The 26,279-nt window shown below is 45.5% G+C and overlaps 1 protein-coding gene across 2 annotated transcripts; it reads left to right on the plus strand.

The window, feature by feature from the left end:
• On the plus strand, nucleotides 1–25,244 carry LOC138120023 (ATP-binding cassette sub-family A member 9-like). Of its 2 annotated transcripts, none has more exons than XM_069032426.1 (39): nucleotides 1–517; nucleotides 3,248–3,360; nucleotides 3,843–4,053; nucleotides 4,285–4,443; nucleotides 4,988–5,088; nucleotides 5,628–5,854; nucleotides 6,718–6,856; nucleotides 7,257–7,442; nucleotides 7,984–8,116; nucleotides 8,520–8,685; nucleotides 9,374–9,432; nucleotides 10,395–10,505; nucleotides 10,926–11,101; nucleotides 11,396–11,515; nucleotides 11,872–12,010; nucleotides 12,585–12,675; nucleotides 13,248–13,387; nucleotides 13,831–13,950; nucleotides 14,510–14,669; nucleotides 14,915–15,081; nucleotides 15,489–15,616; nucleotides 15,797–15,934; nucleotides 16,803–16,916; nucleotides 17,474–17,644; nucleotides 17,799–17,912; nucleotides 18,106–18,213; nucleotides 18,788–18,856; nucleotides 19,408–19,499; nucleotides 20,325–20,445; nucleotides 20,782–20,896; nucleotides 21,155–21,246; nucleotides 22,033–22,196; nucleotides 22,713–22,788; nucleotides 23,267–23,361; nucleotides 23,933–24,052; nucleotides 24,291–24,431; nucleotides 24,600–24,679; nucleotides 24,772–24,827; nucleotides 24,953–25,244. In XM_069032426.1, the coding sequence occupies exons 1-39, from the start codon at nucleotides 499–501 to the stop codon at nucleotides 25,040–25,042; spliced, it is 4,821 nt and encodes a 1,606-aa protein (XP_068888527.1). In that variant the 5' UTR covers nucleotides 1–498; the 3' UTR covers nucleotides 25,043–25,244. The 2 variants fall into 2 exon arrangements, with proteins under 2 accessions (XP_068888527.1, XP_068888528.1); XM_069032427.1 differs by lacking the exon at nucleotides 1–517 and adding an exon at nucleotides 2,905–2,974.
• The last annotated feature ends 1,035 nt before the right edge of the window (nucleotides 25,245–26,279 follow it).

Consider the following 26,279-nt stretch of genomic DNA (forward strand, 5'->3'; position numbering starts at 1 on the left):
AAAGGAGTGGAAATTGGGAAAAAAACCTGCTCAAAACAATGAGGAACTAAAATCCCGTTGGTCCTGGGATGCAGGATTTGTCTCAGCAGAGGAAGGAGCATTTGCTGAGTCAGGCTCTGGGCACGATGGGGACAAGGCAGCGGAGTTTTCCCTCTGGAGAAGCTGGGACAGGGACAAGGTGGCTTTGCCACCTCTCAGGAGTGAAGGTTTCCCCCTCCCAGGCCACCCCAACTCTGCTGCCTGGTGGGAACCTCTGCAAGGGTTGAGTTAAATCCTCCAAACCGTGGTGTAAACATCCCCAGGCCCGGGGCCAGCTGGTTGTAGGTGTTGTTCCAGCGTTGGGTCATCGCTCCAGAAGCTTTGGGAGGGTTTGCCCGGGCAGTGACGTCAGGCTGGAGAGGGGCATGGCCACCGGGGTGGGCCAAGCAGCTCAGCGTCCCCAGGGCTGAAAAGGGACCGGAGCCCGGACACCTCAGAGCTGGAGGAGACCTTGTCCCAATGGAAAACACACCATCAGGTAAGGAGCTAGATATTTCTCCTTTTTAAAAGGGAAAATTAGTTTAGAAGTAAAGATGGAAAAATTCTCCCTGCGGCAGTTTCATGCAGGGGTTGAGTTTGATGATTGATTTTTCCTAATTAATGCTTTATGATGATGAATGCATAAAAGTTGCACCTTCCAGCTCTGTTCTCTGGTGGACTACAAGTTTACATCAAAATATTTTAGAGGCAAATGAGCAAAAATACTCAGCTTTTCTGGGTGTGTGTGGATTTTGGCTCTCCTCCTGGATGGGCTTTGGCTGCAGGTGAAGAGCTGCAGGTTGAGCACTGGGTGATGATCCCTCCCTCTGCTCTCCTCCTCCTGCCTTGCTGTCACTAAAGGCACCTAAAAATGCAAAACCCCCAAATTTCACTTCTCTGTGTGAGCTGAAGTGCTGAGCTTTGATGAAGGGCAGACTTAGAGTTGTTATTTTCAAGTTGAGAGTAGGAAAAAAGAACCTGTTTGAAAGTTTGCATGTTGGAGTGGAGTCAGTGCAAATCTCTCTCAGATTTATCAGATGCAAGAACAAAAACGGAACTGGCAAACAGGAGGGGGTGGAAAGAGCTCCTCTGAACTCTCCACATGCAGGGCTTAATCCTTGGCTCTGGGAAAGCCAGTGGACCCTCTGGGAAGTGTGAGATGCAGCGTGGATTGCTCCCTTTGAACCCAGCATTGAGAGGCTCCTGAAGGGCAGCTTGATTATAGGAACTAAAATCAGAAACTCCTCGAATACTTTGGGTTGGAAGGGACCTTTAAAACTCATCCAGTCCAACCGCCCTGCAATGAGCAGGACATCTTCAAACAGACCTCAGTAAGTTAAATTTATAGAGGAAAATAATCTGAAAAGGTGCCAAAGAGGAATTCCCCGAGACAGTAAATAAAGGGATTACATGGGATGTGCCTTGCTGGGACAACTTCTGCTAGAGCAGAGCTGCACACGGGATCCAGCAAAAGTTATTGCAACACCTTGGCAGTGTGTTCCTGGAGAGCAGGAAGTTTGGATGCATTTAATGAGCCCCAGGAGACATGCAGCTTTACAAGTGATGCTCTTTACTGGATTAAAGCTTCTCAAACATCGTTGCCTCCAGATCAGTTTCTGATGTGTTTATTTTGCCTTCTGAATCTGAAGTTTTGAGCCTCAGGCCTTGCAGAGGATTCTGTCTTGCTTATGTTTTTTACCTTTTTGATAATTACTGAATAGATTAATTAGATGCCTAATTTAAAGTTAATAATAGCTAATATTTATTAGGTATCTGGTTGAAAGTTAAATTCTACAGCATTTGTGGGCAGCATCACCTGTTTGAATTCCTGGCTTTAGATTCGGCTCCCAATGGTATTTGCTTCTTTCTCCACAGGCAAAAAGTAAATTCATACTGGCACAAACTTAGTTAGAATTTTATAAAAGTTTTTTAGATTTGCTCCATCATTTTTTAAAATTAAGTGCTTGTTGTGACTGTAGAAATTCAGTGCATCTTTTAAAGACCATCATATTTTCCTTGTTATCCAAATATCACCACCCTTTGTTTGCTGCCCAAACATCCTGGGCTGAGCTGCTGCTTTCAGTTCATGACTGAAATCCAGACCTGGGCAAATAAACCAAAGGAACACTTCCTAGAAATCCCTTCCTATTTACCTTTAACCTTCAGTGCAGGGAGCAGTGGGGAAGCATGGAAGGAAGCTGCAGGCAGGGAAAGCAGAGCAGCAGGAGATAAAATAAGCCCTGGGATAACACTCAGAAGGTAAACAGGGATCCTGAATCCCTTGCCCCTGCAGTACACAAATATTTAGTTCTTCCAAAAAACAAGCACTGAAGGGAACAGAGTAGTGGAACCCTTTATTAACTCCAGCTGCCCAATCTGTGAAATCAAGAAGCGCTGTCCAAGGGGAACAGAGCACTCTGAAGTTGCTTTGATTTTGGGTTTCAGCCATTTTGGAGGATTAAACCACAAAAACATGTTGGGAGGCTCCCTGCCCTGCTCCCCTGGGAAGGGGGTGAGACCCATCGCTCTGAACTTGCTGCTGTTCCTGCTGCTTGGCCACGTGATTAAATCTGGAGCTGAAATGAATATCCCAAAGAAATACTCCCTGCTCAGTATTTGGGAGGGTAGTAAGGAGCACATGGGTGTTCTAACGCTGCCCTGCTCTAACTGCACTGAAGTTCCTTAATATTTAGGTGAAAACAGAGCAAACTGGTCTCTTACCAGCCTGGCGAAGGCAGGCAGTGGCAGCCTCTATTTTAGACTGTTTTCAGCACCTCCTCAGTGTTTGTAACGTGATTCAGGGTCTGGTTCAGAACCCAGAGCATGTGAGTGGTGGTTTGCCAACAAACCACGTGTCTGAGGCAAGGCATAAATTCACTTTCTGCAGTGAAGTGTGGAAAGGGAGCAGTTGTCTCATTCCAAAAAGCCTCTTCGGGTTGAGGAAGGATGAACCTGGGTGAGGAGGGATGAATCTGGATGAGGAGGGATGAGGCTGGATGAGGAAGGATGAATCTGTGCATGTGGGAGAGGCAGCTGAGTCCAACCCAGCTCTCTATTCCCTTGCATGATCTTGGACTATTTGAATCTTAGTTGTCCAAAGTTGAGGAGACAAGTTCTCCTCCTTTGGCATATTATTGGCTTCCCCTGAAGTGATAGTTACCCAGATAAGTATATGAGCTCCCAGTGACCTGTTTTGTTCTAAATGATATCATTCTCTTTCTCATCTTAGCCAGAAAAATGCAGGCAGTATCCAAGAAAGCCTCACAAATATTTCAGCAAACCTGTGCTCTCCTGTGGAAAAATCTTCTTCTGGTGTGGAGGATGAAGGCCAAAAGTTTTCAGGCAAGTGTCGGTCCTTCCAAAGGGAAATCAGGATTTCCACTACAAAGTATTTTCACGCTGCATTGTTTTTGTGTGAGGGGATATGAGAAGGCTCAGCTGTGGTTCCCTGGGAAATGTCAGCAGTTCCTTCTTCCTGTGACACTACAAATGTGCCTCGTGACAAAGCTGGCTGCTTGCTTTTGGTTGTTGATCCTGCCCTGTCCAGAGGAACACAATGTCCAATTCATGGCTGCAGTGTCAGATTATCCACAGACCTCGCTGGCTCCGGGACTGAGAAAACATGTTTTCCATCTGAAACCTTCCTCAGATTCTAAAACCATCACACCTGTGGGACAGCTCTCCCTCATGCACAGGGAAAAGGCTGGAGGAGCTGGACTGGGCAGTGGGGTTGGAGCAGGGTTACAAGGGTCCTGGAGGAGCCTCCCCACAGCAGCAATTCCCTGGGCTGCCCTTCACCTCTGCATTTCCTTCCTTCCCTCCAGGAATGGGTGGCATCGCTGGTTTTCCTCTACATCCTGAGGGACTCAGCAGGTCTGATCATGTACTACCCCACCCAGGAGTTCCCCTACAAATTCCTGGGGCGCCTGGACGAGCCGGCCTTCAACGCCACGGGGGTGACACTGATGTACACCCCTGCCACCAACACCACCAGGAGAATAATGGCCAAAGTGGCTTCCAGCTCCGCACTGAGGGGTAAATGCTCTTAAATCCATGTTCCAGCTGCAGTGTCTGAAGTGGCCATGACCCACCCTCGTGGTGGGGAGGGACAGGAGCATTTGTCCCACATGGTTTTTGAGGGAACAAATGGTGGTGATGCCCATTTTCATTGTTGCCTGAATAATCAGAGTTTCAGAGAATAATCAGAGCTGTGCTGGTGTTATTATTTTCTTTTTTTAAAATATTATTTCTCTATTCTGATGGCAGGTTTAATAATAGAAGAGATGGAAAATGAGAAAAAAATGGAAGAAAAAGGAATTTTGGAGGATGAAACTATCGGTGTGGTTTTTAAGGATGACTTCTCCTACACTCTCAGATTTCAAATAGGCAGAGCGGTGTTTCCCAATGAAGGCTTTGAGCACATCGGTAACAAAATAAATGAAACCACAGGCTTTGATTTTGCTTTAAAAACTGTTTAGCTGGATTTCTGTGCTGCTGTGCTGCCCTGAAGGGATGGAGGCTGCATGTGCCAAATGGCTCAAGAAAGACAGGAGTTAACGTTTGAGGGTTTGTGTCTGTAAAAGGAAAAAAAATATCAGAGAAAAAAGTTTGAAGAACATAAACGTCATGTACAGTCAGAGAATCAGAGAATCCCAGAATGGTTTGGGTTGGAAGGGAGCTCGAAGATATCCTTTTTGCCCCTCTCCCTTTCATACCTTAACACATCGAATCATCCCTGGAAAGGAGAATTGTGTGTGCATTAATGTCCCTCTAACATACAGTGCACGGCCAGAGATTTAACACATTAAAAGATAAAAGGCTGAGTAAAACCCAATCTTGATTTCCTGACACTTGGGTAAAACACATTTTCAACCCCACGTGTTATGCACAAGTATTTATATGCACAAATATATGGAAATGTGTTCATTAATATTGATTAATTCTTTTTAAAAATTTGTTTCCCCAACAGAAAGCTGCTGGGACTTTTCAGCAAGTCACTGCAAAGTTCCTCTGTACTGGTACGGAGGGTTCCTCTCTGTGCAGTCCAGCATTGATGCAGCAGTCATAGAAGTAAGTGTGCTCATGATGGAAAATATGTTTGCTCTTCTTTCCAGAGTTCTGGGTGAACTTAAAAACCAAACAGTCAAACAAAAACCAAGAAAACCACCAAGCCAGTTCATGTTTCCATCCCTAAAAGTGTCCAAGGCCAGGTTGGATGGGGCTTGGAGCAACTTGGGATAGTGGAAGGTGTCCCTGCCCATGGCAGGGGTGGAACAAGGGGATCTTTAGGGTCTCTTCCAACCCAAACCATTCTGGGACTCTGTGACACTCTGATTTTTTGTGATTGTTAACTTCTTAAATTCTTAGTGTAATTCAGACTTTAAAAGAATGACAGATCATTCTCATGGCTTGAGGCAGTGAATGGAACAAGGATTTAATAGTGTTTATTGCAAGTCAGTACAAAAAGATACTAAATCCTGGTTATTTGCTAATAAATATAACCTTATTACTGACAAACTCATCACTTTAATGCTTATAACCCTCTGTCTTGTCTGATGTTGACTATTTCACTGCAAAAATTACATTAATGACTGATTTCTTTTCTTTAGATGAAAACCAACCACTCTGTCTGGAAAGAAATGAAGTCAATCACTGGAGTTAATCTGAAAACCCCCGTGATGAAACCTCTGTTTAAACTGGATTACCTTTGGTTCATCATCTGTGCCATACTGAGCTACTGCCCATACATGCACTTTTTATCTGTGAAAGTTCTGAAGGAGAAGAAGAAGCTGAAGATACTGATGAGAGCAATGGGTCTGCAGGATATTGCCTACTGGTAAATCTCAGAAATTAATCTGTAATTACAGGGATTATTTTATCAACTGTATGGAGCAACCTGGCCTGGTGGGAGATGGCCCTGCCCGTGGCAGGGGCTGGAATTAGGGGATCTTTGAGGAACCATTCTGGGGTTCTCTTTGCTGGGGGACCTCTATTTCCAAGCCTGATGCTCTGAGACAGGTTTTTTGCAGTTGTTTTGTTGCTCTTCTCCCACCAAAAAGGAGGAGGAGCCCTCCTCGGGGAGCAGGGGTGTGTGTAGCAGGGTTCTGGCTGTGGAGGGGTTGTTTGCCTTGTGGATGCACCCAGAAAAAGTGAAGGAACAAGAAATTCTGGAGAAACCCCTAAATGATGAAGCAGAAGAGGGACACAGGGTCTATCCAAACAGGCTTCCTAATCCATCTGGGCATGAATATTTCAGATGGTTCAGAAGAACACATGGATAAAAGGTCCTGGCTGCAGATTCTGTGTCCCTTTGCTGCCATCGCTGCATCTGCAGAGATCTGGGCACATGCAAGACCTGAGCTTGTGGAAGAACTTCTTTCCTGAGCAGTAACCAAGCACTGAACAGGCTGCCCAGAGAGGGTGTGGAGTGTCCCTCACTGGAGATACTCCAGGCCCATCTGGACACATTTCTGTGCCACGTGCTCTGGGATGACTCTTTCTGAGCAGAGAGGTTGACCCTCTGTGTCCCTTCCAACCTGACCCTTCCTGTGACTCTCTGATATTTGCAGTCCAGTCTGGAAACTGTAAATGGATGGAATTACAAAATACTTGAATTAAAAACAATTTGCCTTGTATTGGCAATGTCAAGGCAAGTGTTGTCATGCTCAGGAACAAAAATAACTGTGCCTTCCTGTGTAGGTTATCCTGGAGCTTGCTGTACACTGTGTACGTCTCCATCACAGCCAGTCTGCTGACCTGGGTCACCCTGAGCGAAGTTTTGGATCACAACAGCTTTTTGGAAGTGTATTTTTTTTATTTCTTTTATGGCATGGCATCTGTAAGTCTGCTTTTGTATTCTTATATGATGCACCCTTTTTTTTTTCCTGTCTCCTAATTAAAATAGCTGAAAGACTGCAGAGTTTTCTAGGGCTGGTGTTATCTGAGAAAGTAACAAAAATACACTGCTGTGATTTATTGTTATTATTTGTAGGCTATTATATCAATCCCATTACATTTTGTGAGATTCTGACTCAAAATCAGAGGAAAGAGAGGTGCTAAAATGAGGCAGGGAGTGATTTGTCTGTCCCTATAAAACTGCCCTAAATCTCAGAGCTGTCTGCTAAACAAAGCATCTGTAGGGAACAACTGAAATTCAGCTGGGTCTCTAATTTTCATGTTGGTTTTTTTTAAATTGCAGCAGAAATGCATCCTGCTAACTATTGGTTTCTCTGCTGCAGATTCACTTCACTTTCCTGCTCAGCTCGTTGCTAAAGCAGCCAAATATTTCCAGTTTTGTGGGATTTCTCCTTCACATCCTCTTTGGGTCGCTGGGCTTTTTGACATTGTTTGAAAAACTGCCACGGGCTTTGGAATGGATTTTAAACCTCTTCAGTCCTTTTGCCTTCGCAGCTGGTCTTTCAACGGTATGTCCAAAATAAAACCAGTGCTCATCACAAAAGCTCAGCCCCCAAAATTCTGCCAGAGAACAGCAAAACCCAAAATTTGCATTGTCAGAACAACCCAGTCGCCCCCCTCCGTTTTAGATGCTTTTAAAAAGAAAACTTGGCTCCAAAAAATCTGTGCTAACTCGTGGCAAAGAGGGTTGGACACTCAGCTGCATCAGGAATTTTACTGCAGCAAATTTAAATCTCTCTGAAAGGATGGCAGCGGTGGAACGTGGCTGGTGGGTACCAAGAGCTGCAGGAACTGTGAGGGCTGGAAGTGCTGCCTTTGCAAACAGCACGTGCAGCTCTCTGTAACTTCTGCTTGATTTGAAATTCAGCTTACTGAAGCATTTCCAGGGCTTGTGGTCATCATAAACCCTTTGCCTCCTTAGAAACAGCGTCGTGATCACGAGTGAATTGGGTTTTAAGTGAAAATGGCTGTGATGACACAGCAGTGGAGTGTTTCTGCCTGAAGGAAATGTTGCATCTGAATTGGGCTTTTTTTTTTTTCCTCCCCTAGATGGTAAAACTAGAAAAATATGGACCAGCATTTAGCCCAGAGTTGTACCCTTTCTATAACCTGTACTTCATCCTGAGCCTTGACAGTGTCTTTTATTTCCTGCTGGCCATCTACTTTGATAAGGTTTTGCCTGGTGAGTGAAAATGTGAGGGGGAAAATGCAAACTTCCTTGCTTTTTTTCTACAATTCTCTGCTTTTTAGGGGGAAAGTTACCAAAGGGGTGGTGGGATGAGAGAAAACTGTAACCCTGCAGTAAGGCACTGAGATCCTGCTCCAACAGCCCTGGCCACGGGGGTTGGAAGGATGTTGTAGGACTTGATCTGATATTTTGGAACCAAAGAAGTTGTAAATGGATTATGCCCCACCTGCTTTTACAGATATGGACAACTTAAACTGCAGAATTTATCAATTCTTTCACTCTGCTGAAGTTCACGCTCTGCAGCTACCGGGGAAGCGCTGGCTGGGCTGGGAATTTGTCAGAGTTGACAGATGGACATTTTGGGGTTGATATTTCACCTTCTCTGTCTTTGATTCAGGCAAGTACGGGGTCCCACATCCTCCTGCCTTCTTCCTGAGGCCCTCATACTGGCTCAATGGCAGCAGTGGGTACGTGGGGGTGAGAGCTGGCAGCAGCCATGACCCGGTTCTGGCCAGTGACACCGAGCCAATGCCGCTGGGCTTTGATGGGAAGGAAGCCATCAGGTAAGGAACTCCTCTGGCATGGAAAATAGAGCTCTGCATGGCTTGTTTGGCTCTAGAGAGAGCAGCCACGCTGCACTGGTGAGTGTGAGGCTGTCAGCTGGCATTATAGATTAGATTAATGCAAATATGTGAAAGGGAGGGGTTGTTCAGTTTCATCCCACTCCAGAGCTGGATTTGAACATTTATTGGATGTGGGGCATCCTCCAACTCCCTGCCCTGCACTTTCCTCTCAGCATTGAGTCTGTTCCCTTTCCCCATCATCTTTAAGCAGAGTGTGCTGCACAAAATGCTGCTCTGTCCATCCTCACAGGGCTGGGTGGGCTCGTGGCTGGTGCTGCCTGCTGGTTATTACCAGAAAGCAAACAGAAATCTGCCAAAATAATAGCTAGGTCATCACTCTAAATTAAATAACCACAGGTTATCTCATTCCCTAGAGCCTCCTGCTTCATTCTTAAGTGCTCCTCGAGTTTGGCATTGAAAATTTTTAACAGCTTTTAGAAAAGTACAGGACCTAATCCTGCTTTAAAGGCACCAGAAATGAATTACATCAAGTGATTCCTTTTACAGGACCAGTTTGAGGAGGAGGTTGGGAAATATTCTCCCAATAGTTTTCAAAAGTTGTTTTGAGGCAGAGGAAACAGCCCCAAATTTTGATTCTAAAAGTAATGGCTTGCTTGCTTTTCTTTAGACTAAACGATATTAAAAAAATATACAAGAAGAACAACAAGAGCACTGAAGCTTTAAAGGGTAAGGAGAGGCTTTGTAATTCTTTTATTCGTTTTCCACTAGATAAGAGCCCAAAGTGTTTTGAAATGTGCTGTTGGCTGTACTGAATTCTGCCTCTGGGCCTGTTCAATTGTATTGTGCAATGGTTATTTCTGCTGGGGTAAATTACTGGCAAATTTCTACCAGGTCCTTATCTCCCTGTTCCCGCCAGGAAAATCACTGTTTATTATTTTTTCCAACAGCAGAGGTCTCCTTAAAAGCTGTGTTTTTGCAGTGATGAACCACTCTAGAAATCCCCTCTCAAACCTCCCTTTCAAAATGTAAACTATTTTGGGCAAACTTGGGATTTTATGGCCAAAATTGCTGTCCCTCCTTGAGCTGTGTTCTCCAAGCACATGCCAATTCAAATAGTTAACACAGTCTTAGTAAAGTCATGGGTATTTGTTGAATGCCTTTGTTTAACAAGAACTCCAAGTGAAAATATCAAAAATGAAAAATACAAAAATATTGAAAATATCAATATGGCCTCAAAAGTCGATACTGAGTGGAAAAAACCAAACAAACACCACCTGAACAACCCACAGGAAGACAAAGTACTTTTTTATAAAGAAAATGAGGTAGCAAAGTCTGGCTGCTTTCAAGTAAGTCTTGAAATCTCACATGTTGGAAAATCTGTGGGCTCTTCTCTTCCTGAGGACTCTTTCTTGAGCCACACTAAAATAAAATGTCATGAACCTCGTAGAAAACTGAAGTTGAAATTCTTTAGATATTGAAGATAACACATTTGTTCCTCCAATTCAATCAAGACATGATTCCCTTCTAAGCTTAGGCCTAACTCCTGCAGAACCAACCTGTGCTTTTGGATGTGGTTTTGCCTCTCAACTTCTAAAGAAATGTCACTTCTGTCACCTGTGGGAACAGCTACAGGTCCAAGTCTACTTCTCACACACTTCCATCCTACTGTTGTCCTATTTTTATTCCAGGTTTGTCCTTAAATATCTATGAAGGCCAGATCACTGCACTACTGGGTCACAGTGGATCTGGGAAAACAGCTCTGTTAAATGTGCTCAGTGGATTTTCCAAGCCTTCGGCAGGTAAGGTCATGGGCCTGGATGCTGAGGAGGAGGAGCTGTTCGTTTTTTCAAGTGTGAGGGGGAAATAGGCAAAAAACCTCCAAGTTTTCCCTAAGTCATTTGTGCTGGGTTGTTGTCAGGGCAGATTTCCCCTTCAACACGAGCTCCAGGGATAATGGATCGCTCATGGATATGCTCATGTGTGCATCATGCACAGATGGTCATTTGGCCATCTGGGTGGCCTGGTGCTTTCCATGAGCTGCACACCTATAGGAAATAAGTTTTTCTTCTTTGGTGCTCTGAAATATTTTTGAGGTGTATTAAATCTTTGGACTATCCACTTATTTTGCGTTTTCATTTCTTTAATTTTTAATTTAACACTTGAGAAACATCCATGGTGCCATAATTAATGTCAAATGTTTCATTCATCCGCCTGTGCAGGTTCTGCAATGATCTACAACTACAATGCTTCTGAAGTGTGGAATATGGAAGGAAGGCAGGCAAAGGTTGGAATTTGCCCCCAAATTAATTTGCATTTTGAAGCCTTAACAGTGAAGGAAAACCTGAGAATTTTTGCTCACATCAAGGGGATTCAGTGGAAGGAAGTAGATGTGGAGGTTGGTATGTGCTTGTCAGCCACTGACTTTTCTTCTGTGTCATCTTGGGCACTTTGTGCTTTATTTATAAAAGATGATCACCTGCATCTTCTTCTGTGGAATGAGAAGAAACCTAATTGAGTGGTAAAGTGGTTTTCCAGTTCTTTCTTATCCTTTGTCTCAAAGCAAAGCCATTTAAAGTAGGTAAGTTTGAAATCTTGAAGTTACACTCTCCTGTAATGTTTGTAGCCATTTAGGAATTAAAATGTGCCCAATGCTTTGGAAATCTGACTCTTGTCTTCGTGTGCTCCCAAGGTGCAGAAAGTTCTCCTCATGCTGGACCTCACCGACGTTCAGAATGTTTGTGCTGATGCCCTGAGTGGGGGGCAAAAACGAAAATTGTCTCTTGGAATTGCAATTTTAGGGAATCCTCAGGTGGGGACCAGTCGTGTTTATGCACACACAACGCGTACAGTTTTGGGGCATAGCTCTGTGTTTTGACTTGACACAGAGACTGTTGTGATTCTCCCCTGCCATTCCAAGGCTACTGACCCATTAATTCACTTGCTGGAAGGATTGGGGAATCTGGTTCAATCAGCCCCATATTTTTAATTAGAAGGGTGGTAATACTGCAGTAGGAGAAAGAGCAATAAAAATGACCGATACTTGAGGATGCATTTTCTCCTCTAAGTGAGATCATCAAAAGCATGAAATGCATGATGCAAGCATGGAATTAAGCCAAGTAAACACAGCTTGGAGTTGGGGAGCTCTGATCTCATTGGCCTTTGCAGGTGTTGCTCTTGGACGAGCCCACGGCGGGGCTGGATCCCTGCTCCAGGCACCAAGTCTGGAGCCTGCTGCGGGAGCGCCGCGCCGGGCGCGTGACGCTCTTCACCACCCACTCCATGGAGGAGGCTGATGCTCAAGCTGGTGAGCCCAGACTGTCACCCCGGGGGGCTGCAAATGAGGGGTTTCCAGGGCAGAGCCCATGGGTGGGTCCCACTGGGACACAATCTGTGCTCGCTGGACACGCTTTGTCTGATTGACCACCCAACCCGAGCTGGGCAAAGGCAAAAACTGGGCTGATGTGTCCCTCCAAGACTTTGCTCATGCTTCTCTTCAGGATAAAGAACTCTTCTTCAGGATGAAAAACTCTTCTTCAGGATAAAGCACTTCCCACATTATCTGGATATGTCTCTATGTCAGTAAAACTTGGTTTATTTTTCTGGATTTCACTTGACTTTATTTCCCATTTCCTTATTATTCCTGTGCTGCATGGGGAATTCTCCACAAGCCCACAAGAATGCATAACTAAAAGAATTAACCAGGATATTTAGGAGAAAGGCAATGGTTTAAAAAAATAAAAGGACCTTCAGCACTGGCCTGGTTTCACTGATCTCAATTTATTATTAAAATGTTTGCTGAGTTCAGAAGGAGCAGAGTGAGGTCAGTCTGCTGCACTCTTGTAAATCCCCCTAAATCCTTTGTATCCCTTCCTCCTTAGATCGGAAAGCTTTCCTCTCCAGTGGGAGATTACAGAGTGTTGGCTCATCTCTCTACTTGAAGAGAAAATGGGGAATTGGCTATCACTTAAGGTAAAACTTCTTGGTTTGGTCATCATTCTTTTTGTGAAAAGCTTCTCATTCTCATGCGTATTTTCTTGTAGAATCTGTGTTTCTGTAGAGTTTGTATTGACAGTAATAGAAATCCTGACAATTCATTTTAGAAGGTTTTTAAGGCTGCCAAAATTTCCCTGCTTTGGACAACAAGCTGCTTTTCTTTGGAACCCAGTCCTGAAAGCTCTGAGTGAGCAGCTAAAATGACTTTGCAACCTCCTTTGTAGCTGAAAGGGGACCAGAGTGAGGTGATCTGTGGTGCCAGAGTGACGTACAATGGCTTTGATGCAAAGTTGTTTTTCTTAGGATTTTAATTCCTGAGTTCTTGGTTTAGCAGCACTGTCCAGAATCATAATTCTTAACCTCAACCATCTCTTGCATGCATGGCAAAAACAGGGCCACAGCAGATGGCTCTGAAAATTCCCACTGAAGTTCTGCCCAGTTTTGGAGGTTTCCTTATGGAAGAATCACCACTGGCTTTGGACTCCAACCCGATGATGCACCCATTTTTTTTTCTTATTTAACATTATAACAATGGGGTTTTTATACAGGATGCACATAAATGACCTGTGTGACCCAGAGCTTGTGTCCTCCGTGGTCAGACAGTACATCCCTGATGCCGTGCTCAAGGGACAGAAGAGGGATGAGCTGTGTTTTATGCTGCCTCTGGAAAACACTGACAGCTTCCCAGGTAAGAAACCTGTCGCTGTGCCAGGGTTTCAAAGGGAAACCCAGTGGTGGGAAAAGCAGAAATCAAAGTCACTGTGAAGGGAATAACTATATTCCTTGGTCCATAATGTGTGGGATTGGGAAGCTGCATAAACACCAGTCTTACAGAAAGCCTGCAATGCACATTGTAAATTTAAATAATGCAGATGGAAAAAAGAAAATCCACCAAGTAATCTCTACAACCTAAAATCCACTGACCCTCATCTGTTTTCAGGATGGCCCATGAAAACCAAAACCACTGAATTTTTCACTACTTACCACTAAAGAGCACAATAAACTTGTGATGACTTTTAGGCTGTGGGGATTAATGATGTGAATGCTGGAACATCCAATCTTAATTGGCTGAGTTTGTGCTCAGCACCAGCCGTGGTGCCTGGGCTGAGTCTGGCTGTTTCTCCCATGCAGATCTTCTGAGCCACCTCGAGAGAAGCCTCTTGCAGGGGGTTGTTAATTATGAGGTGACCAGGACAACCCTGGAAGATGTTTTCCTGAAGCTGCAGGGTGAGGAAACCATCGATCCAGAAGGTAAAGCTTTGACTCCCTTTTGCAAGTGTGGTGTCCTTAGAGATCCATATACTCATATCTTTTAATTGAATATCTAATAAACTTCTGCTAAATGTGAATTTTGGTAGGCCTAGAGTGGCAGTTGTATCCCAGTTGCCTTCAGTGAGGAATATCTTTTTGGAGAAGCCCAAATGATTCCATCTTGGCTTCCCAAAGACTTTCAAGCACAAGAATTAAGGCCGGTGTTGGATGGGTATTTACCTTTGAAGGGTTGTGCAGCCCCAGCCAGGAGGTGGGAAGGGATAAAATTTGCAGAAGGCATTTCCCAAGGCCAGTGAAGATCTTGGATGTGTTGCCACACCAGCCCAGGTTCAGCCAGTCTGAATTCACCAATATAAATTCTATTCTGGACAAATTTTGGCCTCTTTTATCTGCCCTTGTTACTTTTCTGTCTAAAAAAACATAAAAATCAAGGCATCCCTCTGTTCAGAGCAGAAGATCCTTGATGATTGTTTGGGGTTAAAATGTGTGTTTTGAAGGCTCTTTGTGGGTAATGCCATTTCTCATGATGAACACGCAGGAGATGGAGACCTCGAGGAGAGGGATCAGGGCCTCCCGGTGTTTTCCAAGCGGGGGATCCTGGCCATGAGTGGGATGATGCTCTGGAGGCAGCAAGTGTGTGCTGTGATGAGAATTCGCTTCCTAAGACTGAAGCATGAAGGAAAGTTTCTCAGGGCCATGTAAGTACAGGAGCTCCCACCTACCCTGCAGCCCTGGAGAGGCTGAGGGAAGGTCTAAATACTGCTGGAGATATTTGGAAGCAGAGAATTAGGTGAGAAATGTTTCAAAGCTGCAGAAATAAGGGCAGCCTGAATTTACTGGGAGAGCTCTGCCTCGCTTAAGTTTTAAATTTCACTAGAAATCACACAATTACTTAAAGGTGGATTTCCCCTGGCCTCGCTTACAGTCTGTTTTTCTTATCCAGATTGCTGTTATTTGGAACATTTATCCTTCCACCACTGATGGTTTTAATGGTGTTCCATCTGTTGCACAACTCCAGCAGCTGGGAAATCACATCTAGCCCCTATTTTCTTCCCACGAAAGAGAAAATTCAAAATAGGTCTACAAACCTCCTCATCTTCAATGACACAGGTGAGGAACAACGTGTGGTGGTGACTCATTTTCTGCACCAATGTGAATTTTATTATAATTGACAGAGCAACCTTGCAAATGTCCCAAATTTATAAAGGAATGTACACTGGGAGGTGTTTTCCTTTGAGCAAAAGCAAATACAGATTATGTGTAAAAGAGTAATGAACCCTGCAAATTTAAAAAAAAAAACAATAAATAAGCTAAATATGAAGCATATATTTTGTTTAGCCAGTTTAATTAAAATAGAAAAAAATATAGGAAATATATATTTGCTTAGAATCTCAATATTTGGGGTATTTAACATACCTCTGCTTTGCAAGTAAGAACTTGTTTATATGAAACTGTTTATATTTAAAGATAAACACCCCTCTAATGACCCTTAATTTCTGTCCTTGACTTGATTTCAGGATCAGAAATCGAGGATTTCATTGCTGCTTTGAAGACTCAAAACATAAACCCAGAAATAACTCTGGAGAAAAACATCACTAGCCTTCCAAATTATAATGGAGCTATAAAAATATCCCTGGAAGGCAAGGTGAGGGATATGTTTTCCTTCTTTCATCCTGTACATCAACAGGACTTTCTGAAAAGTATTTAAATGAGAGAAATAAACACGCCAGAAAAGGCAGAATATTTTTTTGGCATAGTAAATAATTTCAGTAGTGCTGCTCACACCTCTCAGGGACATGAAGGAATTTTGTTTTGACATCTTCAGAGCCACCAGTTCACAATCATGTGCAGCCCAGAACCCATCAACTGCTTCCCTGTGCTCATGAACATCCTCAGCAACACCTTCCTGAGGCTCTTCAATTCCACCGCGCGCTTCCGCGTCTGGAGCAAGCTCTTCTACATGGTGAGGGTCCTGCCTTGCTGGCCAAAATTAACTGGGATAGCTGAAGGGATGAGGATTGTACAGCTTGGAAAGCTGGCTGGGGGAGCAGGTTCCAAGGGTTGGGGGCAGTGGTCCCACTGCTGTTGGTTCCTGGGGGTGTTTAATGATGATTCCTCCTGCAGGTTCTGTGGGGTTTCCATACTGTAAGAATTTAAGTTTGTGCTGTGTGGAGAGAATTGGGTTTGTTCTTGGAAAAGAGAAGTTTCAGGGTGACCTAACTGTGGCCTTCCAGTCCCTGAAGAAAAGATGGAGAGAGATTGTTTACAAGGGCATGGAGTGACAAGACAAGGAGGAATGGCTTCCCACTGAGCCAAATTGGTTTAGATTGGATATTGGGAGGAAATTCTCCCCTGTGAGGGTGGGGAGGCCCCGGCACAGGGTGCCCAGAGAAGCTGTGGCTGCCCCTGGATCCCTGGAAGTGTCCAAGGCAGGGTTGAACGGGGTTTGGAGCACCTGGGATAGAGGAAGGTGTCCCTGCCCGTGGCAGGGGGTGGGATGAAATGAGCTTTAAGGTCTCTTCCAACCAGGCCATGCTGATGAATATGGTGGGAATACAACAGTGATCTCTGCACACCCCACCTTTCCTCAGCAACAAAAAGTTGGTCTTCATCCTCAACAATTTACAGTAATCCAAATTCTTTCTGCAAATTCTAGGATGCTAAATGTCTTGGTTTTGTTCTTTTGGCCTTGTTTTCTGTCCTTAAACACAACTGACTTACCATTAGTGTTCTTGCTCACTTGTATGTTCAACCATCTTATGAGCATCGAGCCAGCCAGATTTTCCCTGGGCAGCTGTCGATTGTGGATGACTCTGAATTTCTCCCCACAGGGAGAAAGCCCAGAGCTGAAGCACTACATTTTTTCCGCCTTATTAACCTACCTGCTGGTTTTGGCTGCTGGTTTGCCTCCTCTCTTTGCGATGAGCAACGTGGAGGATTACAAGGTAAAGAGCACGAGCTGCAGGTGGTTGTACACAAAGAGTGAATGCAATGCAATGTCTGTGGAGAGCACCAGTGATGAGGCCCTGGCACAGGTTCCCAGAGAAGCTGTGGCTGTCCCAGCCCTGGAAGTGTCCAAGGCCAGGCTGGATGGGGTTTGGAGCAACCTGGGATAGTGGAAGGTGTCCCTGCCCATGGCAGGGCGTGGAATGGAGTGATCTTTAAGGTCCTTCCAACCCAAATCATTCCATGATTCTGTGATTTCTGGGTAGGATGGTAGAAGCAAATCAGTCAGATGAGTACCTAAAGTGCACTTCTCTGCATCCCAGGGAACCAGCTGGGGCTCAGAATAATTTGGGTGTTGATAAAGATTTTGAGATCAGAATGATCTTTCTTCCTCCTTTTAGGAATGACGTGGTTTTAAACAATAGTCAAACCAAGAACTGGAAGTGCTCGGAAAGGAGAGGAAGGCTCAGCCAGGGAAGGGAGGAGCAAGGGAATAGAGAAGGAGCAGGAATGATGTTTTAGACTTTCCCTTTTCCCACTTTTGTTGCTTTTGCAGCTCCAGGCTCGCTCCCAGCTGCGGCTCGCGGGGCTCTTCCCCTCAGCCTACTGGTGTGGGCAGGCTCTGGTGGACATCCCGTTCTTCTGGAGCCTGATGTGCCTCATGTTTGGGATCCTGATGCTCTTCACCCGCATCTGCCCCTTGGAGGCCAGCGCTGTGCTGACCCTGGTGAGCTCTGGGCAAAATGGGTGGAAACAACTCCCTTCCCTCATTTCCCAGCAGGATTTGGCTTTAAGGAGTTTCTTTGCAATGGACTGCTCTGGGCAGGTTTTCATATATGCACAGGCACCTTCTTGTCACTGACTGCTCTCTCTCTCTCTAGATCATTTGCCTCTTTGGTTATGGAATATCTCTTGTCCTCTTCGTTTATTTAATGGCCTTCAAATTTCGCATGGGACGAAGCAATCATTACATTTGGTCTTTAACTTTCATTTTGGTAAGTGAGGAGCATCTTCACTCTGAAATGTTTGATTTACACACCTTGCCACTTGGGGCTTTATTTCAGATTTACCTCAGTAAATTTCAATTTATATCAATATTCAGCAGGACAACCTGAATCACTGACAAATAACCAGGATTTTTAGCAACAATACAGTAATACTGGAAATAGTTTTTCTGCTTTATTCCAGGTGAATTATACTGCTTTTATGAACAGTGACCATCATGAAGCACTTTACTACACCTGTATGCTGCTTCCTGTGTTTCCACCTATGGGCTGGATCACGTTCTCGGGACTAGTAAGCAAAACTCCTCCTCCTAAATTCAGTAATTATCCTAATGGTGCAAACTGGCAAAGCAAGAGGCACTTCCCAAATTCCCAGCCAAAAAGAGAGAATGAGAAAAGAAAACAGGAAAAGAGAAGTTCCAGGCTGGGGAGTGAGAGAAGAGGCCAAGATTTGACCTGTTAATCCTCTGTTTGATTGGGATATTTTTCGTTTGTTTAGTCACAAAGAGCTGCTACAGTGGCTGTATTTTGGCAGCCAGGGTGGCATGGGAGGGGAAAGGGGTGGAGTGGGAAAACCAGGGAGGAGGAAATGAGCTGAGAGAAGGTCAAAGAGCTGGGAAGAGAGAAGCAGTGACAGAAAAGGTTGACCTAACCTGACTGATTTGAGGCCCCTCTGAATTCCTGTACCCAAGGAAGCCATAACCCCTTGAGGCAGTAAGAACCAAAGAAAAAAAGGCAGATCAAAACTCCTTTATCCCATCCCAAAGAGAAGCTGAACGTCCCTACCTGCCACACGTGCTCTGACCCTGCCCCGAGACACACCATGCTAAGCAAGTTTCTAATTGACTGATCTCCCTTTCTTCCAGAATTTCATCGTATATAACGATTACAGTGGTTTTGAAACATCGAATCACATCTACGTGCCTGTCTTTACAGTAAGGAGGGGTTTGGAGACGCTTGCTTGGGCTGGGATGACTGTTCTGATGCAGTGAGCTTGCACTGGGCTGGTAAACTGTCCCCATAAAGAAAGAATGGGTTTTGTAGTCAAAATTTCTCATCAAGTGTTGGCAGGGGAGGTGAATTCCAAGTAATCGTGGACTTGTGCCTTGTGTGGCCCTTGGATGCCACAAAAATGGGGCAGGGGGTTAAGTGGAGCTCATGTAGAAGGCAGAGATATTATTAATAAACTGATCATTCCAATGCTGCTTCTACAAAAGGATGATGTGCCCGCCCACCCCACAGGATGTCTGTTGGGGTGCAGCTGGATTATCTGGGCTAGAAGTGCTGTAAGAAGGCAAGACTTTTGAAAATAATCTGCATATCAGAGGGAAATGTATGCAAAGCATCAATTTAGCTTCTTCCCCTTTTCGACCTTTTCAACAGCTGAAATTAATGAGATCGGTTCCTGCATCCCTTTATAATTAAAATTAATGGAGTGTGTTGTTACCTGGTCTCCATGCAAACCTAATCAATGTCTGGTTTTTAGCCATACATCCACTGTGTGATTTTCGCTTTCCTCCTGCGCTGTTTGGAGATGAGATATGGAGAAGCAATTACAGGATTTGATCCTGTCTTCAGGTGTGTCCCAGGGATTCCTCGTGAGCCACAGTGATCCCAGTCTGCAGGGTGGGCTCAGAGCTGCACAGCCAGGCAGGACCTTGACAGCAGAAGTGAGAAACATCATGTGTGAAAATTGTTTTTCAAAATGTAGCTAAAGCTCATAGTTTTAGTTTTTTCAATGTTCTTGAGAGGATAAAAATTGTGATTTCAGCTTTTTTTTAAGGTTCATAGCTGAGGTTTCAGGAAAATTCCCTACAGGGGGCTAAATTATAGATCCAAATTGAAACACAAAGATTTTAACTCCTTTTCAAAGGTGTCAGTGTTGCTCCCAATAGGATGGAGACTTTCCCTCAATCTTCATCAGGCTGGGGTTGTCTAAGTGCTCTCTGCCTATCTGTCACCAACAACAAGTGACCAACCACCTCAGTCACATGGGAAAAGACTTGTAAAAAGTATTTAATTATCAAACATTACCAAGTGTGGGAGTTAAATACCCAAACTGGTTTGCAAACCTGCCACGTGTATTTTAATTCTCCTTGAACAGATGACTGGCATGTGTGCAGCAGGGAACCAGTCAATAATTAAAGATGAAGGAAAAGCTAACACTGGCCTTTATTTTCTCAGCCATGCCAGTGAGGTGTAGTTTTTCCCCCAGGAATAAATACCTGAGCAAACACTGTCTGTGGAACAGCTCAGTGATCCTTGTGTGTCCCTTCCAGCTCTGTGAGCTCCCCGAGGTCAAATAAATTTTGTGTTTCGTTGGCGCTGCGCTGGGAAAAAACTTATAAACACAAACCTTTCTGGAAGTGATTCCCAGTGAAAGCATCTCTCCTCCACTCGTAGGATCCAGCCGAGGAGAGTGGTCACCCAGCAGAACAAGGACCACCCTGGAGAGGAACCCCCCGAAGTGCAGGCGGAGAGGGACAGGGTGCGGAGCGCGATGGCCTCGCTGCAGCAGGAGGAGGTGAATCCGAACCCAGCCCTCTGGATCGTTTTCCTTTTCATTCTCCATCACTTTCATTCTCTCCTCTGCCTCTGCTTTCTTGGCTCATGCACTCAGACCTTCTGTGTGATCTCACCGTCCAGCCCATGGTCACCCTGGCACCACAAGGACTTTAGCTGGCACCATTATATTTATTCCCATTCTGCTTGTTTTCCATTTTTTTTTTTTTCCCTCTGTTTCATGGCTTTTTAATTTAGAAATTTTCTCTTTTTCAAAGTCCTGCTGTATAGTAAGAACAGATCAGCTGTCTCATGGGATAGGAGGAGAGTTTTTATTTCCCTCTTCATGTCTCCACAGGACTTGGTTGTTGTCAACAGTTTGCGCAAGGAATACGAAGTCAGGACAGCCACTTCCATCTTTAAGAAAAAGAAGAAACTTGCTGTCAAAAATCTCTCTTTTGGTGTTAAAAAAGGTTCAAGTACTTTGCTGCACTCCCTAGAATATAAATGACTAAAGTCTAAAGTGAAAGTCTCGTTTGGAGATAATATTTCTGTTAGAATTTTCTTGTGGGCAACCAGACCTGACGCTCTGGGCTCCTGCATTCCAAGTTTTAATTTATGGGAATAAAACAACCCTTTGTTCCACTGTACTTTTAGATATTACATAGAATACAGGGGAGAAGTCATATCAACAATAAAGATTATTAACAGTTGTTGCATATTTGTTCCAGGAGAAGTGTTAGGTCTGTTAGGACCCAACGGAGCTGGGAAAAGCACAACGATAAACACGATTTCTGGAGGTGTAGCAGTGACTGCTGGGGAGGTAGGTGGCTCCTTTGGAGCAGCTGCAGAGATGACCTTGATGCCTTTAAAAGTTAAGGATGTGATAAGGCAAACCAGCAACATCTCCTTGCAGTCAGGGGATTTATGGATGTTTATGTACAATTTGTGTGTCCTGGATATTTACGGAGCTGAGAAGAAAGTGTTGATTTATGCCAAGCATAAATTCTAGTGTTCAGCAAAGTCAGTGTTACAGATTTAAGAGTTTGAGCAACAGCAAATCTTCAGCTGGCATTGGAAACCCATTGTGAAATGTCACAAGCCTTGTAAGAAAAGTTGACATCTAAAAAAACCCAAAAATAACACTCTCCATAAACAGCCTTGCAAAACCAGGAAATTGAAAACGAATGTCAGCAGTGTTGGGCCAGTAACAACCCATCACTTAATTACGTGCAGAATGATTAATGGCATGTGCTGGGGGAGGGGAAATGCCATTGCTGTTACAGATTTGGGACTGAAGGCTGGAAATAGAAAAGTGTTACTGGGAAAAGACAATCTGATGTTGGTAACATTACCCAAAGTGAAAAGGCAGATGGAGCAGGATCACCCTGCCCATGGAGCCACACAGTGGCCACTCACAAGTGGCTACTGACCCACCCCACAACTGCTTGGCTTGGCCAGTTGGACGGGGTTTGGAACAACCTGGGCTGGTGGAAGGTGTCCCTGCTCATGGCAGGGGTGGGATGGGATGAGCTCTAAGATCCCTCCAACCCAAACCACCCCGTGGTTCTGTGACCCCACAACTACAGAGCTGTGTGTGTTGGTGCAGGTGCTGCTCAGGGGCCGTGATGCAGCCTCCCCGTGCCTGGGGGCCCTGGGCTGGTGCCCACAGAAGGACCCACTCTGGCCACACCTGACGGTGCTGCAGCACCTGGAGGCCTTTGCTGCTGTCAGAGGGATGAGGGAAGAAGATGCTGCTCTTGCCATCAGCTGGTAGGAAGCCAAACAATCTCATCTCTTTGTGGTCCCTCCCTCCAGAGGCAGGGAACCTTCCAGCCCAATCACTCTGATTTTATAGTGTGGGGAAGGGTTTCTCTGTTAACAAACCTGGCTTGTGTGGTTAAGAGACAGCACCTTCAGTGCCTCTCACCACCTTAGAGAGGTGGCTTCTCCTGATGAGGTCTGCTATTTTATACTGTTCTCAATCACTTGTCAATGAAGACTGTAGCCCAGGCTTACCTGGGAAAATTCAGAAAAAAAAAATTCAAACTTGCCCCAGTTCATGGCCAGTTCCATGAGTAACTCATTTCTCTCATTAGCTGCACTTCCTGCCTTGAATTTCTGCAAAAATTCCTCAATTTACCATCCAAGTTGGGAGCAAAATCACCAAGTAGCCCAAGGTGATGGATATCAAACCAAACATGTCAGTGTCTGGTTCCTCAGCACCCTGACCACAAAGTTTGCACGCTGAGAGGTCATTCAAGGCTTTTCCCTTTCCATTCCCCACAGCACAGGAAGGGCCTTGGATCTCATGAAGCATTTCAAGACCCCTGCTAGGAGTTTATCTGCTGGAGAAGCCAGAAAGGTGTGTGTTGGTTTTGTCTTTGCTACTTGATCAAACCCTGCTCTCTCTTCCTTGGACGTGGTACACAGGAAACCTTCAGCTGAGTGGGTTCCTGGCATCATTTGTTTTCATCAATACCTTCTGAATCCAGCCTGGCAGGATTCCCACCCACCCCTCTCTTTTCCCACTCTCCTACACTGTGTGTTTAGTAAGTGCTAACCACAAATTGGATTTACAATCGTCTCTTCATGCCCCACCACTTACATCTGCCAGTAAATGGGATGGAAAACCACTTTCACATCTTTGGCAGGCTCAGGAAAATCTGATTTTGAGAGATTAAAATGTTAACTGAGAACACCTAAAGTGGGTTTTTTTTAATCCCTGTTCCTCCTGTACTTTGTAATCAAGAGCTTCAGCTTTGAAAAATTCATGGGGATTAAGATGCACCAGTTTTGCAAGTAAATAAAGGAGCCCTGACCTCGTGTTGTTCCCATTCCAGCTGTCTTTTGCTCTGAGCATCCTGGGAGACCCGATGGTGATGCTTTGGGATGAGCCATCTGTGAGCCTGGACCCCAAAGGGCAGCGCCGCATGTGGTGAGCAGCCCTGGCTTGGCAGAAACGGGAGCTCTGGGACAGATGGAACAGGATGGGCCTCACCCTCCCTATTGTAGGAACTCTTGGGCCATGGTGATGGAGTAGATCTGTCTTTTCCCTTTTTCCTAATGCCAGGGGATGGGGAGAACTTGCTGAGCTCCTCACTCAGCTGGCAGCAAGCCCTGTAATATAATGGTCATTAACACACCCCCAAAAAATCTCAGTAGACACCAGCTGAACCCATGTGTTTGGTACAAAAGACACAAATTTCTGCTTTCTTCAGCGAGAGAAAACTTGTAGGTGGTTCTCCCTTTAGGCATCCAGCCCTGGGGTTTGCTTTAGCTTTTCATCACCACTTTACACCGTCAGTGTAACACTGGGGGGGACGCTGACATGACAAATTGCATTATGGCATTGGCATCCAGGTCATCTTTAAATGAGAAAACTGAAGTTTTTTAAATAGTTGTCCACTTTTAATAACTTTTAAAAGTTGTTTCTAGGGAGGGATACGTAGACCAGGAGATTTTCTGTGGCTCTTCCCAGGAAGTGACTGTGATCCCTCTGTTCCCAGGAAAATGATTCAGGCCTCCATGAAGAGCAAGGAGAGGGCAGCCATCCTCTGCACGCAGTCCCTGGAAGAGGCGGCGGCGCTGTGTGACCGCGTGGCCATCCTGGTGTCCGGCCGGCTCCGGTGGGCACTGGGAGCAGGGGGCTGAGTCTGGGCGGTTGTGGGGTGTGTTTGGCTTCTTTAATTCTTAATCTAATGGAAAATACTGCTTTGGATCCTCCCCAGTGTGTAACAATCAGTGTTGTGAGGAGGTAGCACGGTATAAACTGATGAATATGAGGATGTACAGCTACTCCTCAACACCAGCGATTGATTTGTTTGCTGGTTATGGTGGTTTGAGCAATGTTTTCCCCCTCTGCAGGTACATCGGTTCCCTTGAGGATCTCAAAAGTAAGTTTGGCTCAAGTTACCACCTAGAACTCAAAATGACAGACGTGGGGCAAAGTGATGCTGTCCACACCGAAATCCTGAACCTCTTCCCCCACGCGGCTCGGCAGGAAAGGTCAGTGTCCATGTGCTGCACACCAGCCTGGATTTGGGTTGGGATGCTCTTTTCCTGCTACTGACCTTGCTCAGTGATTTACCTGGAGCACAGTTACCCCACAGACCCCCCCAGAATTTGATGCTGAGTCACTAGAGGAAGAATTCATTTTTTTTACTACTTTTTCAGGACTTCTTCCTTGCTCACCTACAAGATTCCAGTGGCAGATGCACTGCCTCTGTCCAGGTCTTTCTCCAAGCTAGAAGCAGGTAAAAGGAAACAATCAGTTAAATAAGGAAATTGCTTTCAAATTCTTTCTATGGATTTGGTTTTTAAGGATGCTTTCTCTGTCCCTCTGCAGCTAAACAGAATTTCAAGCTTGAGGAGTACAGCTTGTCACTGAACACTTTGCACCAGGTAGGCTGATGCAGGAGCTCCAGGTTGGGAACTGCCTGTGGAAAAGGAAGAAATAACCTGTGACCAGCACAAAAACAGCCAGTCCGTGGCAATGATGAGGTTGTTTCCACTGTGTCCCGTTGCAGGTGTTTGTAGACCTCACCAGGGATGCAGAGGAGCAAGACCTGGAGGTGGCATCCAACGGGGCTGTGGAGCAGAGACCCCTTCAGCCCTGAGTCTTGGAGCCCCGGTGGGAAATATTCCATGTATTTCATTGGTGTTACTGAATTTCATCAGTGCTGCTGACACCTGTGATCAGCTGCAGCCCCAGCACTCCCTTCCCCGTGCCACAACACACACACCCTGCAGGTGTTCCTCTGCCTCACAGAGAGAAAAAGAGTTACTATTTTAATAAATAAAGCCTTTATCCTTTGACAAGCTGCTGCCTGACGTTCATCTGTGCCCCAGCTCAGACTGGCTCATGGAGATTTGCTGTGCTGAGGAATACCCCTGTGGAATGAATTCCTGATCCCCAGGCCGTGAGGGAGACTGTGGCTGGGAAAGGGGGTTCAGTCTCTGGAGAGAATCAGGAGCAAACCCTGGGAAGGCTCTGACACCTCACTCATCCATGGCAGGAGGACACCAGGTCTTTGCCTTGCTCAGTCCTGAGAATCACCCGTCTGGCTGGTGGAATGTGGCCAGCAAAGGTGCTGATTCCTGGGAGAGAGGGGCACTGGGCTGTATTTTGACCCAAAAAGCTGCTCTTGCTGTGAGTTCCAGCTCAGGCCAACTTGGCCCACCTCATCCCCACCACTGGGGCCAGGGACAGAGGAAAGGACTCAGCAGTGGCTGGATAAATAAAGGGAAAACTGGCAGCTTCATCATCTATTATTGAGGGTAAAATAAGGTGTGCTTTGACCCGAAGTAGTGCTGAAGGAGGACAGCAGGCTGAGCCTTGCTTTGGTCATTGGGAAGACAGGGGGGCTTCTCACCAGCACCAACCCCTGTGGGTGCCTGGGAGGGATGGGGGAACTGGTGGGGAGCTGAGGGCAAGCACCAGGACTCTGACCCTGTCTGAGCAGACCAGCATCTCCTCTTAGACAGCTGCCTGCCAAGGCTAAAGAACAAATTTTAAAAAACCAAGAGTAAATGAAATAAAATAGGAACTCCCTGCATTCAGATGTTTCCCCCGGTGCCCCGTTTTCTGTCCCCCAGCACCCTCTGGGAAAGGCTGGGCTGGGGACCCACTGGAGGCCAGGGGCAGTGCCATCCCATGGGATGGACACGGCAGGTAGGGATGCGGGCAAGCAGGTACCAGCAGGTGGCTGCCGTGGCTCACAGATGGGCTGGTCCTGCCAGGAAAAGTCCCCAGAGCAGCCAGCCACCCTCCCAGAGTTGTGCTCTCCACGTGGATCTCCGAACATCAGCGCTCTGCCAAGGAGTGGGCAGGGAGGAGTCTCTGAGATTCCCTGG

This window comes from Aphelocoma coerulescens, chromosome 18 (assembly GCF_041296385.1).
Source record: "Aphelocoma coerulescens isolate FSJ_1873_10779 chromosome 18, UR_Acoe_1.0, whole genome shotgun sequence".
Lineage (NCBI taxonomy): Eukaryota > Metazoa > Chordata > Aves > Passeriformes > Corvidae > Aphelocoma > Aphelocoma coerulescens.

Coding starts and splice junctions, on each gene's coding strand:
- LOC138120023 (XM_069032426.1), top strand. Junction 5,855..6,717: donor CTGCAGGATATTGCCTACTG/GTAAATCTCAGA, acceptor CTTCCTGTGTAG/GTTATCCTGGAGCTTGCTGT. Junction 15,617..15,796: donor AAATATCCCTGGAAGGCAAG/GTGAGGGATATG, acceptor TGACATCTTCAG/AGCCACCAGTTCACAATCAT.